The sequence below is a fragment of the Aulostomus chinensis genome, chromosome 12, assembly GCF_037954235.1.
Source record: "Aulostomus chinensis isolate RoL2024-O1b breed Wild chromosome 12, RoL_Achi_v1.0, whole genome shotgun sequence".
Taxonomy (NCBI): Eukaryota; Metazoa; Chordata; class Actinopteri; order Syngnathiformes; family Aulostomidae; genus Aulostomus; species Aulostomus chinensis.
In genome coordinates, this window is record NC_141331.1 from 15,339,994 (window position 1) to 15,354,939 (window position 14,946).

The 14,946-nt window shown below is 43.0% G+C and overlaps 1 protein-coding gene across 4 annotated transcripts; it reads left to right on the plus strand.

The window, feature by feature from the left end:
• Nucleotides 1–595: 595 nt before the first annotated feature.
• On the plus strand, nt 596–12,971 carry ildr2b (immunoglobulin like domain containing receptor 2b). Of its 4 annotated transcripts, none has more exons than XM_086220409.1 (10): nt 596–782; nt 3,276–3,605; nt 4,703–4,822; nt 8,436–8,492; nt 9,183–9,329; nt 9,421–9,582; nt 9,801–9,914; nt 10,517–10,718; nt 10,991–11,648; nt 12,512–12,971. In XM_086220409.1, the coding sequence occupies exons 2-10, from the start codon at nt 3,329–3,331 to the stop codon at nt 12,545–12,547; spliced, it is 1,773 nt and encodes a 590-aa protein (XP_086076535.1). In that variant the 5' UTR covers nt 596–782; nt 3,276–3,328; the 3' UTR covers nt 12,548–12,971. The 4 variants fall into 4 exon arrangements, with proteins under 4 accessions (XP_086076535.1, XP_086076533.1, XP_086076536.1 ...); XM_086220407.1 differs by having other exon boundaries at nt 729–872; XM_086220410.1 differs by lacking the exon at nt 9,801–9,914 and having other exon boundaries at nt 729–872.
• Nucleotides 12,972–14,946: the final 1,975 nt, after the last annotated feature.

The window sequence follows — 14,946 nt, forward strand, 5'->3', positions numbered from 1 at the left end:
GTGGGAACCTGATAACAGACCATTCCATGATAGAAGTCTTCACATTGCAGGAATGTTTCAAAACAGATTTGATCCTTAAATATTTGAAAGACCCCCCCCCCCACACACACACACACATTTATACAGCTATCCTTATAAGGAAAGTAATACTTACTCAATACTTTAATCCTCATTGGCTCCATAAATCTTAACCTGAACCAGAAATTTTGAAATTACACATTTGCTGGATTGAAAACCTTCTTAGGTGCCTATGGTGATGATGAAGATGTGCGCGCGCGCACACACACACACACACACACGCACACACAAATACATACACATATACTTGTTCTAATATCTTTGGGAGGACAATGAATATTGCGACGCATTCCCAAGCCCTACCTGAGCCACAACCATCACAACAAAATGAACCTGGCCCCGGCCCTGAAACCAAGACCTTCAAACAGCCCTTGAAATTATGAGGACCGGCTTAAATGTCCTTCCTCTCTTGGTAAAACACACACACACACACACACACACACACACACACACACACACACAGAGCAGAAGGCTCCACCAGGTGCAGACACTATTACACCTCCCAGACAGGTCAAACACCGAAGAATCAAGAGCGCTCTAATATAACTACCGAAGTTCCAGCTCCAGCGGAGACACCTCCACAATAGTAGCGTCCTGCGAGGCCTCACCTCTAGATGAAGTGGTACAGTCCCGTTAGTCAGCGTCCGGCCCCAGCAGCTGAGTTAGACGGCGGACGGACGGACGACGGACGGACAGCGACCATGGTAAACATGAGGATAATCTGTCCTGGACTGTAAAAACGGACTCTAGGATGAACTTTTATCGCGTAGCTGTTTTAGTGGGAGCTTTGCTGGGTAAGTGTGTCTTTGCTCGAAGGCGTCGTGGTTGCTGCATCAGCAACAGGTTGATCCGACCGTAGTTTAACTGCTTAGCTGCTGCTCCCTACACGCACCTCGGTCTTTATCCTAATATTTATTCTGTTAGCCTGAACGAAGTGAGATGCTGAGTCATTATGGTTACAGTATTTGATTTATTTAGGTTATATGGGGGGGGGGGGGGCGGGGGTGTTATAATATCTGGTGTCTGATGGTGTTGTAGAGTGTTAGTTTAACAGGAATATGTTTATCTACTGAGATTTAATGATAATAATATACTCCAGCAAAGGAGGACCATCTATACTGTGGTGATATTCTTTTATTAGGCCTAAATAGAATTTGAAATACTGCAAGTTTACTTCAATACAAGCACAAGTCTTAAAAATGTATGTAAAAGTACATAACTGTTATACAATACACTGAAGTATTTAAAGTCACTATGCTCATTGCTCATTATATACTCTTTCTTCAGTAGTATACGATTGTAGTAAATTTGTCTTTATCGCCATACATTTACATTTTTAAGTTTTTAATTCATCAGATCAGATTGGCATTGCTAGTACTGCCTCCCATGTGTAATAATGTCAGCACTACTCTGTAGTCATGTACTCTTCACTCAGTTTTTTACATTTTTTAAAAAGAGGGTCACGTGAAATCACACCAGTTATTTTCATCGTTACCTGACATGATGAAAGAGGTGGTTTATCAAGAGAACAATCAGTAGTGAAGGTGTAGCATAGTTAGTACCCTTGTTGTACCAGATGTCGTCCTTGAAAAGTTGCAGTAAGCTTTTTACAGAAGTGTTATCGCATTTGTGTGAAAAGGCAGTGTTATACGTTCTCAAACATATTGCTTTTTTTTTTATCAGCGTGTTTTTGTTTGAGTCAATGTGAAGGAATGTCGGACACAGTAACTGCAGGAAATGTGACGGCTTTGCAGAGGAAAAGTCTGACCGTGTTCAGGAAACACGCTGCATCCACCAGAAAGGCTCTGACCTGGAAAACATTTGCGAACATACACACTGGTTAAAGCGTAAGCCAGGCTTGAAATGAGGCCTAGTGCAGGTGGTGGTAGAGAGTGTGTGCAGTAACCTGCTCATTATCCGCCAGTGTGTCCCACCTGATGTAAACCGTAGTTAACCATCAGTTTGAGGTGACAACATTGCGTATTCCTGCAGGAACCTGCCGACTGTATTCATACAGTGACGGTTTGGTTTAAATCTCTACAAGTTGATTGGTCTGTTCACACTCAACTGGGCCAGGCCAGTTGTCTGATTGGTCAGCAGGGTGAGATCTCCTCCCCCTCGCAGATCCTTAAGTGGGACGGAAAGGGGGGGTTGTTGCCCAGTTCTAACAATGGACTGGTCCACGGGAAAAAAAAGACACAAAAGGAGGACCAGAGCTCTTTTGAGGGAGGAATTTATGAGTTCGGTCACCCTCAAAGATCATTAGGTTTAATTGCAATCATCATCATCATCACCATCACCATCGTCATCATCATCATCATCATCATCATCATCATCATCATCACTTGTCCTGTGGCAGCTTAAGTCTACTACATCATACAGCCGAGCTTCATTTCATCCTCCAATCATCAATATTCAAGTTTAAGAGGTAGACTTTGTCTCATATCAGAAGAAGAATCTCTTATTTTTGATACATAAAGTAACTTTAGGGTGTGTTCTCCTCATCTGGTGGTTCTGCTTTTGTTTGCATTTCCTGTCCTCTGGGAAATATTTAGAAGGAGTTCCTGCCCCACCTCGACCCAATAAACCAGCCATACAACAGAAAGCACCCACAAGTGTCTGACCGTTTCATCCCCTCCGTCTGTGATGACTCCCTGCCTCCTCACAGGCCTCCCCAGCCCCCCACACACACTGGAATTTAACCCTCCTGACCCTGACCCCCCACCCCCTCACCCCTCCTTAAACACACAAAGCTAATCTCTGTTCCTGTCTTTCTTCTTGTTTTGATATTAGACAAATTAACTCCCAGGTGTAATCCTCCATTTGCATGAGTCACACACAAAGACGTGATGCAGCTGTTTTTTGTGTTCCTTCCTTCCTTTTCCTGCGTTTAAACAGTTTAAATCTGGGGCCAGTTTATTAGGTACATCCCACTACAGTGAATACAACAGCCAGGCAAACATTTATATCAATGAGATTAGATTAGAAAGTCTTTATTGTTTGGTTTGCAGGTTCCTGGTTTTCATTATTGTATGAAGCAGACGTGGAATTTCCAGAGAATGTGAAAATGTTCATTTTCACTACGAAAACGCTTATTTCCACATCTTTATCTATTTATCTATTTCTTGGTGTGTGTGTGTGTGTGTGTGTGTGTGTGTGTGTGTGTATGTGTGTGTGTGTGTGTGTGTGTGTGTCAGTCTGTGTGTGTGATGGTGTGCATGTCACAGTAAGGGAGAAGCAGCGGTTTGCGATGCTTTTCCAGTCGGTGGTCCTCCCCTGTCACTACCAGACGGCCTCCACTCAGACTCCAGTGGTGCAGTGGTGGTACAAATCCTACTGTCGTGACCGAACACGAGAGTCCTTCACGCTGTCAGAGAATCTGGGTGTCCAAGCCTCAGAGCTGGGTCCTAAGTCCCACCTGGATTGCTCCGACAGCATCCGCACAGTCCGGGTCGTGGCCTCGGCGCAGGGAGCCTCCATGACGCTGGCAGAACACTACAAAGGCAGAGACATCGCCATCGTCAACAGTAATGTGGACATTTCTATCCTCTTTTTTTAAGAATGGAAGCGAAATCTGCTGCTCTCTGTTATTCATCCCCAGACAGGAATGAAGAGTGGCACTTTACCTTCTCTAAATACACCTCTTTTGTCTTTGTGTCACAATAGAGTTGGTGCTCCACTATTCACACACACACACACACACACACACACACACACACACACACACACACACACACACACACACACACACACACACACACACTTTCTTCTTCTTTGTTTATCCGTGGATTCCTTTTAAACCTTGAGCCTTATCAACAGAGTACATCTGTCTTCTCTACACATTTGTCTGTGCAACAAATTCAACAATGGGCTCCTAAAATACAGTCAAAACTTGAAGGGCGCACTGTCGTCGACCGAAAAAACTACATCAGCAGATGGATTCTTCTGTGACCCGTGCCAGTTGGTTGAGAAAACTGGTAGTTATTGTTCTGAAACAAATAAACCTAATCAGTGCTGGTATAATGATTGATTTATATGATAATTAATATACTGTAAGCCATTTCTTTCTTTAAGAAGTGAGTGTTATGACCTGGAAAAAAAAAGTTAGGATAGTTTTGGCTTTGTGCTCTTTATGATTGTGTTTCAAAAGTCCTAAGAGTGAGGATTATCTTGCAAAACTAAACATGGAAGTCTTATAAACTTCCGTTGAATGTGTTTTCTGCAATAAACCAAAATCCAGTGTAAGAATGTGAGGAAACTCACGGTAATGCTAACAGAACCACGTCATCCTCATGAGATTTAGTTATCAGTCCTTTTCTAAGTAATAGGAAATAATCACAGGTCAAATTAGACTGTTCTCTGTTCTCTATGGGCCTAAAACAAATGGAAAGGACAACCATCAACAATTATTAACTGCAGCCCTAATTAGATATCACATTGTTTTAGATCGCGTTGCAGGTATATTCATACTGCATCTGCATGTGAAAATAAATGACCTTTTTTAATTATAAGAAGAATGAATGGTAAATGTTAACGCATCAGTCTTCAAACTTTGACCCTGATCTAAGACCATCAGTGCTCAGTTCCTGCCGCTCATGTAACCAGGGTTCTGGTCTTCCTGCAGAGGCAGACCTGCGGATCGGGGAGCTGAAGTGGGGCGACAGTGGAGTTTATTTCTGTAAAGTTGTCATCGCTGATGATCTGGAGGGGAAGAATGAGGCCCAGCTGGAGCTACTGGTGCTTGGTATGGATACACTTCTTTTCAGTCAAAGCCATTATAAGATGATGATTCGCTGGCTTCACTTTTCTTTGTGTACATTTGTTTGTACAGAAAAGCTTGGCGATATTTATTTCTATATGTTGAAATCGGAGGTTTTTGTTTGATTGGCGTTCCAAAGTAGCCCTACAATTGCTTCCATAGAGACAAGCTAACGGTGTTTACCTCATTTGTTCCTAAAATTCCAAGACAGACTCTTTAGTTGCTGTTTTTGTACGATGTACTGTAGGGCTGACGTGGCTATCAGCTACATCAGTCAGACACTTTGTCAGTGTCGTGTGGCTGCTAAGTCAATATGGGATCACATTGCCGCCATCAGCAGTGTTTGTTTTTTTTTGTTTGTTTGTTTGGCATCATGTCATTTTGTTGACTGAGGATGTTTGTTGCCGATTCATTGTCATACCCACAGCAGCTCAAACCTGAGCTGCTTAAATTAGCATGGAAAGACAGAGATTCTCCATATGTGGTGTTTTACGGTCTATTCACTGAGAGAAATTATAGTAGCTATTGTTGCCAAAAGCTGCTCTCTAAGCCGTTACCAGGGCAACAGGCTTTTTTCCCCCCCCAGAGGAACCGCGAGCATGTTAAGGGTAGCTGGTGTTGACATGAAGAGACACAGAAAAGGGTTGAACCAGGCTGAACTCAGAGCGTGAAGTCAGTTCACTTGGATGGTCATTTCACTGACCAGCCTATGTGTACTATATTAAAGTCTGCTGATACATACGACCCTCTCCCACTGAGCACTAATCTGATTAGATCAGCTCACAGGGGTGGGGTGGGGGGGGTCTTTGTGAGCGCGACAAGAAAGATTTTGTTTTTGGAGCTGTTTTCTTAACTTTGCTACATCAACTGGTACAAATTTGGAATTAGTGAAAGTATTGTGTTTTTGTCCACTAAATAATAAATTGACGTTTTGATAGAAGTTTTTGCTTCCACTTATTACTATGAATTAAGCGCTGATTGCAATACGTAGTGACTAAATGATACTCATACCATCAATATTTGGACCGATTATCTATGCTTCCCTTGTCACTGTGCAATTCTGCCTGCTACTAACAGGGTTGCAAGAATACTCAATGTACAGTACAGCTTGTGCTAACATTAACAGTAGCTACTGTTAGCAGCCAGAAAACAAACCAGAAATTACAAGGACATCAGCACCTGGCAGAAACAACATGGATGTACAGCGAGAACTGCATACGTGATGTGTGCCACTGTTGAAACCACTCAGTGGTCAGACCATGTAATTACAGTTATGGCCACCATCATCTGATACGCTGCCACTCAAAATGACATGTTCTTTCTCTGAAACAAGCATTTTAAGATTCATAACCCCTATGAAATGAATCCTTCAAATATCGTAATTTGATCTGTTCGGTCTGATGACATTTTGAAGGTGTAGAGGAGCTACAAGACTAAATCATTTTGTCCCCACCCAAGTTAGAGGCGGGAACTTTGAAGCTGTGGCCAGCGCATATCTCGCTAGCTTTTCCCTCACACTCGGAAGCTTAAATTTTTCATGCACAACTTAGCAACTTTCATAGGAAGAAATGGGGCCGCGCCTCCAACACTGTGTCCCTTCATTGGACTGCTGTTGTTAGCTAGCATTAGCCACGTAATTAATAGTTGTAACACATTCTATTTGTTAATTGTCACATCAGCACTCACCTACTGTCCCAGGGGCACCTCCACCCCGATGTCAACCCCTGCTACAGTTACATGTTTGTATGAAGCAGTTCTCAAACGACCTTGTTACTCCATAGAAATGTAAACCCTTTCCTTTACTGCTTCAGTGAACATAATAATGGAGGAGGCTGACTAACAGGGAGAGTAGCCTTCTCTGGAAAATGTGTCTTCCAGCACCTCAGAAGTTCTGTTGTTTAAGATGATTTGGGGGAATTTTGCCTTGGACAACTGAAAGTGGAGACAGAGGAAACAGGTTGTTGCATGAGCTATTTCAACGTGTAGGTTCACCCTGGGCCTAGAAGAGCTGGATATGCCAATTTTATAATAGAAATTCTTGTTGTTTTCCTAAAGTAAAGCCTGTTAGTGAAGGAGAGAAATACAAGTGGTGATGTGTAGCAGCCACAGACTTCAGAAGCAAACCAGGAACCGCGTGAACTTCTCATTTGTACAAATGGACGCCATCTTTGAGCTTGATATCCAGTTCCCACTATATTTAATCTAGTAGTAGTTTAACATGTATCCTATAAAACTGCAAGTGTTGCTTTTTATCGTTTTTTTTTATGAAGATGAAGAGAACACACGTTAGCTAGCTGTTTCTGCCTGTTCCTAATCATGTAAGTGTAACCCAAAAAGTCAACATATTCCTCTAAGCAACAAGTAAATGCAGGTTTTTCTTTGTTTTTCTTTTGTGTTTTTCTTTGAGTCTCATTCCCTTTCTCCTGGTGAAAACTTGTACTCCTCTATGACGCGTTTTCTGTCTCTTCCTGCCTCAATCACCGACACTCTCCCTCTCAGAGCTGCATAACTTTCGTCTTTCTCAGGTTACTGTGTTTCAGAGCCCCCTGGTATGAAGACGAGTGTGTCAGGCCAAAGTAGCTAGATTACTTTTATCAGACAGGAATAGTACACTTTTCTTCCTCTCCTCCATAGTAACAGTCTGCTCAGCACTCTGGAGCCAGGAGCCTGCAGGGGCTTATTCTGTCAGGCAGGTCAGGCAATAATCGCAGTAATCTGTCTTTTCTCACCTCAAAATAAAGACCTGCTGGATCTTAGTTCCAGCTCACCCTCTCTTCTTCAGGTTTTACTATTTTGACCCATTTATTTTCTGACGATTAAACTGTGGGACTTTTTTTTCCCCTATGAGCTGCCATGGTAAATCTTTGCCCCAGTTTACAAACCACCTTCTTTGTCCTGTCACATTAGGACGTCCTGCATTGTGTGCCCGATGCATGTTGTCTCATCACTAAACCAGCAAAACCCTAATCTAAAGAGTATTTTTAAGTCACCTAATCTTAGCTTTAAACCCAGTATTAAACCTGACTGCAATTCTAAACTGCACTTACAGTAAGTGTCGGCTGATCATCAGTTTATGCTGATACATAGATTTTTGCCGCTTAAACTGTTGGAACAACAATGACTTGACTTCCCCTCACATTTTCAGTGTGTTGGTTATGTGCAGCATGGGGGCAGTTGAAGCCAAACGCAAACATCAGCAGAGGCAGGCAGCAGCTAAGAATTGACATTACACTTTACATTAGTTTAAGGGGTTAATCTGGACCAAGACTGGTTTTTAAAGGTTTGAAGTACCTACTTTCTACCTACAAGCCTTGCTCATAGGTGTACCTGATGTTCAGAAACGCTTTTATTGAGGCTCAAACATCCAACAGTAGGAATAACGAGACAGACACCTGTAGGGAGATTTTCGTTTGAATAAATGCTTCACTAGAATATGTTTGCCAATGCTGACGGTGTAAAATTAACCTTTTTGATTCCTTATAATTCATGCATGACCACCAACCAGCCACTCTGACCCCAAAATTTCTAATTTGCCTGACCTTTTCTCACTTCCTGCTTCCTCTGCTGGCCTTCACCTCTGCTCTCCGTCTCTCTGCAGGTAGGACAGGTCAGCAGGACGATCTCCTACCTGAGTTTGACGTGGAGATCATGCCAGGTACGCCACCTCACCCTCTCGCACTTTTTTGGCATCTGCTTCCCTAATTCTTCCTAAAATGTGTTTCCCTCTTACCAATCAAAACTCTCTTTTACTAATAAACTGACTAAACAGAATGAGGAGAAAGCAGTTGCCGTCTACTCCGATGCAGACAGACAGTTTGCTAGTGAGGCGTTTTAAAGCAAATATCAGCCTCTTCATTTTTATGTAAATTCCACCGGGGATATATGTTGACTTAGTGTGAGATTTTCAGAGGGGTAAGTTTGTCGGCACGCCCTGAGGAAGTGTGTTGTTAGGGTCGGGATGATTTAGAAATGTGATGTTGGATAAGAGTTCCCCGGAGGTTGCCTGAGTTTCTGTTTTTAGAGCTTTGTGTTCTGTGGGTGCATCACTGGGAGGGACATTTGGAGGTAAACCCAAAGCGAGTGAGATATCTGTATTAAATGTCTCACTGCAGAGAAAAGCCACAAATTCAGCGACTACAAAGTGGAACTGGATTGTGTTCCAAGCCTTTGTGTTGCAGGGATTTGAAGCACTGCTCCATTAATTGAAATACAATTGCAATTTTGACATGTGTGTGTATATGTGTGTGTGTGTGTGTGTGTGTGTGTGTGTGTGTGTGTGTGTGTGTGTGTGTGTGTGTGTGTGTGTGTGTGTGTGTGTGTGTGTGTGTGTGTATGTGTGCTTTAGAGTGGGCCTTCGTGGGCTCTGTAGCTCTGGGCAGTATCTTGTTCCTGCTGCTGCTGGGCATCTGTTGGTGCCAGTGTTGTCCTCACTCCTGCTGCTGCTACGTCAGCTGCTGCTGCTGTCCTGATACATGCTGCTGCCCGAGACATTGTGAGTAACTCAGCAAACACACACCTCACCGCCTCATCAATGTGACATCCATTACTCTGAGTGGGAGCTTAACTCGTTGTTCCTTGTGCAGTATATGAGGCAGGGAAGATGGCCAAGAGTGGACAGGCTGCCCAGGTCCCTGTGTATCCGTACTACATTCCCGGGGTCCCTGCCGTGGTACCTGTTGCCCCTTCATCTCATGTGGACCCAAAGATGGTGTCTATCCCCTCAGTGGAGAACAACCTGGCTGGAGGTGAGTGGAATCTGTTTCACTGTTCTAAGTGTTTTTGTCAACTAACTCTCATGTCATCTGTCATCGTGTTTCAAAAACGCATGTTTCATTTTAAACTACTTTTAATATGTTTGGGTTTTTGTTCAACCCAAATGTCATTGTTTGTACAATCCTTGCATGATTATGTGTCTGTGAGTGTGAGCACATGTATGTGTGTGTATGTGTGTCCATATCCACAGTGCGCAGTGGTTATCGACTCAAAGCCGGTCAAGACCAGGACTCAATGAGAGTCCTGTACTACATGGAGAAGGAGCTGGCTCAGTTCCCTTCGGCCAAGATGGCTGCACTCCAGCGTAAGACGGCACAGATTAGCACAGATTCTGTATAGCAGTGTAACTGTGTGTGTATGTGTGTGTGTGTGTGTGTGTGTGCGTGTTCTGTCCCATTTGCATGATGTGTGTGTAACTTAAGTAGCCCTAGTTTCCATCTAATCCTCACATCCATTAACATTTCGCTGTCCACATTGATTGAGAACAATATGACTAATGTTGAAGCCGAAATTGAATAAATGACTTCTCTATCAGGGAAATATATTCAAGTGTATTGTCATGTTAATGAGAGGGCCTCTTACAAAAGGAAAAAACATTTTTCTTGGTTGAGATCAGCGTTGACCTACCAAGACCACACAAAACACTGTTACTTGTTTTCAGGAAATAGAAAATTCGCCATTTATGCCAGGATAGAAAACAAACTGTCTGCTCACAGCTATAGCAACAAACCTCCTCACGCTTTCTGTGTTGTGAATTGATTTCAACCTGTTCGGCAAAGCGAATTGAAAAGAACAGCTATATAATAGTCATTTATGTGTTGTAAATATCAGTTGGCGGTTTCAGAACCTGAGAACTGTGAGCTGCATTTCTAGCAGTGGTCTTCAGTAATATATCTGTCCAAACAGCCAGCAGCCTCTCAGAGCTGAGTTCCCTCCACGACGGAGGAAACACAGACTTCAGACACACCTATCAGACCGTCCAGATGAAGGCACTGCCGCCCATCAAAGACACCGACGACCAGTCAGTGCTGAGAGCAGCTCCGCCCCGCCAGAGTCGCAGGCACAGACGCAACAGAGACAACCACTCAGATGATGAACTAGATCGAAGGTAATTTAGTCTTTTTTTAAGAATAATTTCTCCAATCCTTTATTCAGTCAATGAGAATTCAAGTTTTTTGTGTAGTTTTGCAGTTTAATGTGCAGCAGAGCTAATTTAGGGGGCACAGGTTAACACATGATCTATCAGGTCTAGTAGCATGTATGACATAGCGGATGCTTGTATTTGTATTGTTGTGTTATCTCCAGCATGTTCTTTAGTAGCCAAGGTTAGAGACCTCCATGTCATCTTGTGCTGTGTTGTGTGCACCCCCCCTGCTACAGGTGGAACCCTCGTTCAGAGCACCTGCAGAGGAAGACGCTGGGCAGAAGAGGGCGAACGGCCTCGCTGGATGAGCTGGAGGAATTTGCAAGGTCCTATGATTCCCGTAGCCGCCGGGCTGAGCCCCTGAGCTATAGGGATTGTAGTCCTCCTCGGCATTTCTACAGAGATGAGGACGAAGACTGGGGTCGTCGCAGTCCCTCACCTTTTCTGCAAAAGAGAAGGGACACTTGGGACAGCGATCGCCCCTGTCGACCGTCCCAAAACAGAGGCTACGATGACGCCTTCCTCAATAGCGTACTGGAGAGTAAAGCAAGGGGGCCGGGCGGAGACAGAGGTGCGGGGAGGGCAGACGAGGACAGTGACACTCCCTCTAAAAGCAGCTCCAGAGGCAAAGGCAGTGGTAGTTACTACAGTCGGTCACCTAGCAATCGTCCAGAAGATGAGGACTCTTTGCCTCCATACTCTGAGAGGGAAGCGGAGCGGTACCGCAGGGCTGGCCCGAACACAGACCGGTACCACACTATAGAACCTCCCAGAACAGAGCGATATAGGGCCAATGAACCAGCCATGAGGCCTTTCTCGTACACCCGCTCTCAGCAGGGGATGTCCCACACACTACAGGGGGGCAGAGAGGACAGAGATAAGAGCCGAAACCTGGTGAGTTACTTGTAGCAGGAAAAAGGACTTCCTTCAGGCCTTCAGGAAACGAGCCTCTAAATCCTGTGGATGATTATTCTGTAGTTTCTCTTCCTCAACAAATCCCATGAAAGATCAGAATGAGGTCATGTTTATGCCAGAGCTTGATACTGGTCTACAGTGTTGTCCAGACATGATTAAAAACACACCAGTGAGCCACATTGTTGGACTGGTTTTTGACCTCTGGCCAACTACCACATCCTTCCTCCAACACATGTCACATGACATTGAGCAGACCAGAGGAAGCGCTCGTACAGACACATGCCCTCATCCAGACACGTCCAACCTCTGTGTCGTTGATTCCATCTTGCTCTCCTTTCCTGTCTGTGCTCTGATGGAGTTTGTCTAACAACTGCACAATATATGACCTCGAATCAAATAGTGCATGTTATTGAGAAATTGGTTATTGTGAGATTTGTTGACAAGAAGAAAGTATAGAATACAGCATTTGCCAAGCTAGAACAGTAATTGTGTATATGTATGTACCTGTCTTTTGTTCAATGTACATCAAGAGTTAGGGTATTACAGACAGTTCTTGTGATTTAGGTCTTAAGTCTGTTTTTGCAGAAAATTAGAATAAATAAAATCATATTAAATTTATGTGCCACCACCTCCGCATTGCAAGCAACTCACTTTCTCGCTTATAAAAAAAAAAAAAATCCCAATTTTTCTGTAAAATCAGAATGACCATCATTCCTACTAACACAACTGGAGCTGCATGATCTCTATTAATCTAGCTTTGAAAACAACTCAAGCGCCTCGCTGGACTAACCAAGCATTAACTTGAAGGACAGGTCTCTGACGTTGGTGTATTTCCTTAACAGAGCACAGCACTGGGCAGGGACTCTCTCATAGTGTGACCAGGTTTGCCAGCTTCAGCCTGCACAACACTGCCAACTTGTTCTTTTAAACCATCCTGTCGCAAAGCAGGAGGATCTAACTGTTCCGACATCAGCCACCAGAAGCCTCATCGCACAGAAATAACGGCACCAAAAAACAACAAATCAGTATGTGGTTTCTGATGGACGCACAGGTTGTGCCTCATGTGCATTATGTAATTTTCAATACAAATGCATGTATATAGTGCCTTTTAATGCCAGTGCCAAGATGTTTTTCACCATCTGTTACAGGATGTCCCAGTCTTATCGTGTTTTACTTTTCACTGCAGCTCAGGTTCACTTGTGTGTTTTGCTGATATTTTACTGTTTTATAAGTGACTTACCTTAAATGTATTCTGAAGATTTTATTTGCACTGCTAAATATTCTTTGAATAAAAAAAACAAAACAAACTCTGAAATATCTCCACTATGTATTTTATTGATCACAGCCTAAAACATAAATACAAAACATATATAAACAAGACACTAGAAGATCCAACAGTAATGATAGCACAGTAACATCGTCATATATTCAGTATGGGACCAAGTCACAACATGAATTTAAGATGAAAAAAAAAATTAGTTACCTCCAGCTACACAAGACTGCGGAAAAAAAATGTTCATGACAACATATTTGATGAGGTATCACTGTTGGCTTTTTGCAAAACCAGATTGGCATGAAACACACCGATGAATAGAATGATTATTCCGTTCATACATTAACGGAATCAACCCTAATAATACAATAATTAAAAAGAAATGTGTTTTATTTCTCCAAATGATAAAATATGGTACTGATATCGAGTCAGTGGATCACATGTTGACAGACTAATGCCATTATTTCTGTTTTCATTGAACATTTTGGCGCAATGGCAGTTTTTTTATGGTCAAGTGTCACATCTGTTGTGCAAACATGAGCCCTGCACACGGCAGCATTGACGCGCAACTCAGTCACACAAAGTGTTTCCCTTTAACCGTGAATGTTTGCGTGTCTCATGCAGCAGCGACATACAGGTTGTCCTTTTCCCTGTGGAGGAATCCTCCATCCGGTGTCTCTCTTCCACAAATGCGTAATGCCTCCCGATCAGTTCTCTCACCTGTCGGACTCTTCAGCGAGGCGGCTGATCCTCTCTGGAGATTTCTTAATACTAAAGAAAGCTACTAAGATGAGTCAGGTCCTGTCTCCGTGCTCACCGACTCCCTAAGGAGTTAACAACACATTTAAGATCATGTGATTTTATTTATATGGGCAAGTCAACATGGAATCAGACAGTTTGTTAATCACGATTGAGTTGTGATAATAGATGTGACCGACAGGCTTAAGAACCGTCGGTGACAGAATCTAATCTGTTTTATTGTGTCTGATAATGTTCATGATAATTTGTGTGTACCTTGGGAAATGTGTGCGTGTTTGTTTTTTTATCATCGCAAATACAGAGTCAAGTCAATATGACAAGTTCAAACACTCAGCATTCACATAAGCATATACACAGCCATAAATATGTATATGAATTGTATAGATGGTACATATAAACTTGAGCATTAAGGAAGCGTTCGTGCTTTTAACAGCTCCAAACATTTTCCTGATTTTCTTTCAGCGGTGAGGAAATTTTTCATGACCACATACTGTATACCTCCACTGATACACTGTTCTACAAATGACAACCGAAAAAAGGAATCCTTGTCAGAACTTACACAAGAACATTTAACTAAACTCCGTGACGAGCTCTGTGGTTTTACTGCTACATGTATTCAAGTAAATCAATATGAACTAAAAATACATGTTTCTAAGTCAATCCTAACTCCAATATTCATGTTTTTAGAAGTAAATTTATGTGAATTTTCCAACATTTTCTAGCTTTTTTTTGTCTAGAAATGGCTATTTTCTGTTGAGAGAAAACCTAGATGTTTCGTTTGATATCAGTCACAGTGAGATTTGAGGGGAACTTCATAACGCAGCCTGAGAAACCGTGATGTGTTCATTTTGTGTGAACGGGGTTAAAAGACGTGAAAGGTGCAGTGTGCTCCTCAGACAGCCTGACAATAAACTACCCAGCAGTAATTTAGGAACGGGCCCGGTTCAGTTCTCAGTGTGAAACCAGTAACAGATGTGGGAAATCTTTTCACCCGTGCAGCATTTTCCCCCAGTAGGCAGCCAACACACACTCCAGTGAGCTGAGAGCAACACTTGAGCTCAGTTAAGGCGGGCTGGTTTCTGTGTCTACCGCTAACCTCGCGAGGGTCTCCATCCTCGATAAGAGATGTAAACACCCTCACACAAAGAGGTCCAGCGCTCCCTCGTCATGACTCATCCTGAGAGTGAACTTTAAGCTCTGGCTGTTTGCCACTAACAAATAAATGAGAAGCATCACACCGACCCA

Bases quoted from the DNA above. Each gene is read 5' to 3' on its own strand.
- ildr2b (XM_086220407.1), top strand. From the start codon at position 830: ATGAACTTTTATCGCGTAGCTGTTTTAGTGGGAGCTTTGCTGG. The intron at 873-3,275 runs GTAAGTGTGTCT...TGTGTGTGTCAG, and splicing joins TTTAGTGGGAGCTTTGCTGG to TCTGTGTGTGTGATGGTGTG. The intron at 4,823-8,435 runs GTATGGATACAC...GTCTCTCTGCAG, and splicing joins GCTGGAGCTACTGGTGCTTG to GTAGGACAGGTCAGCAGGAC.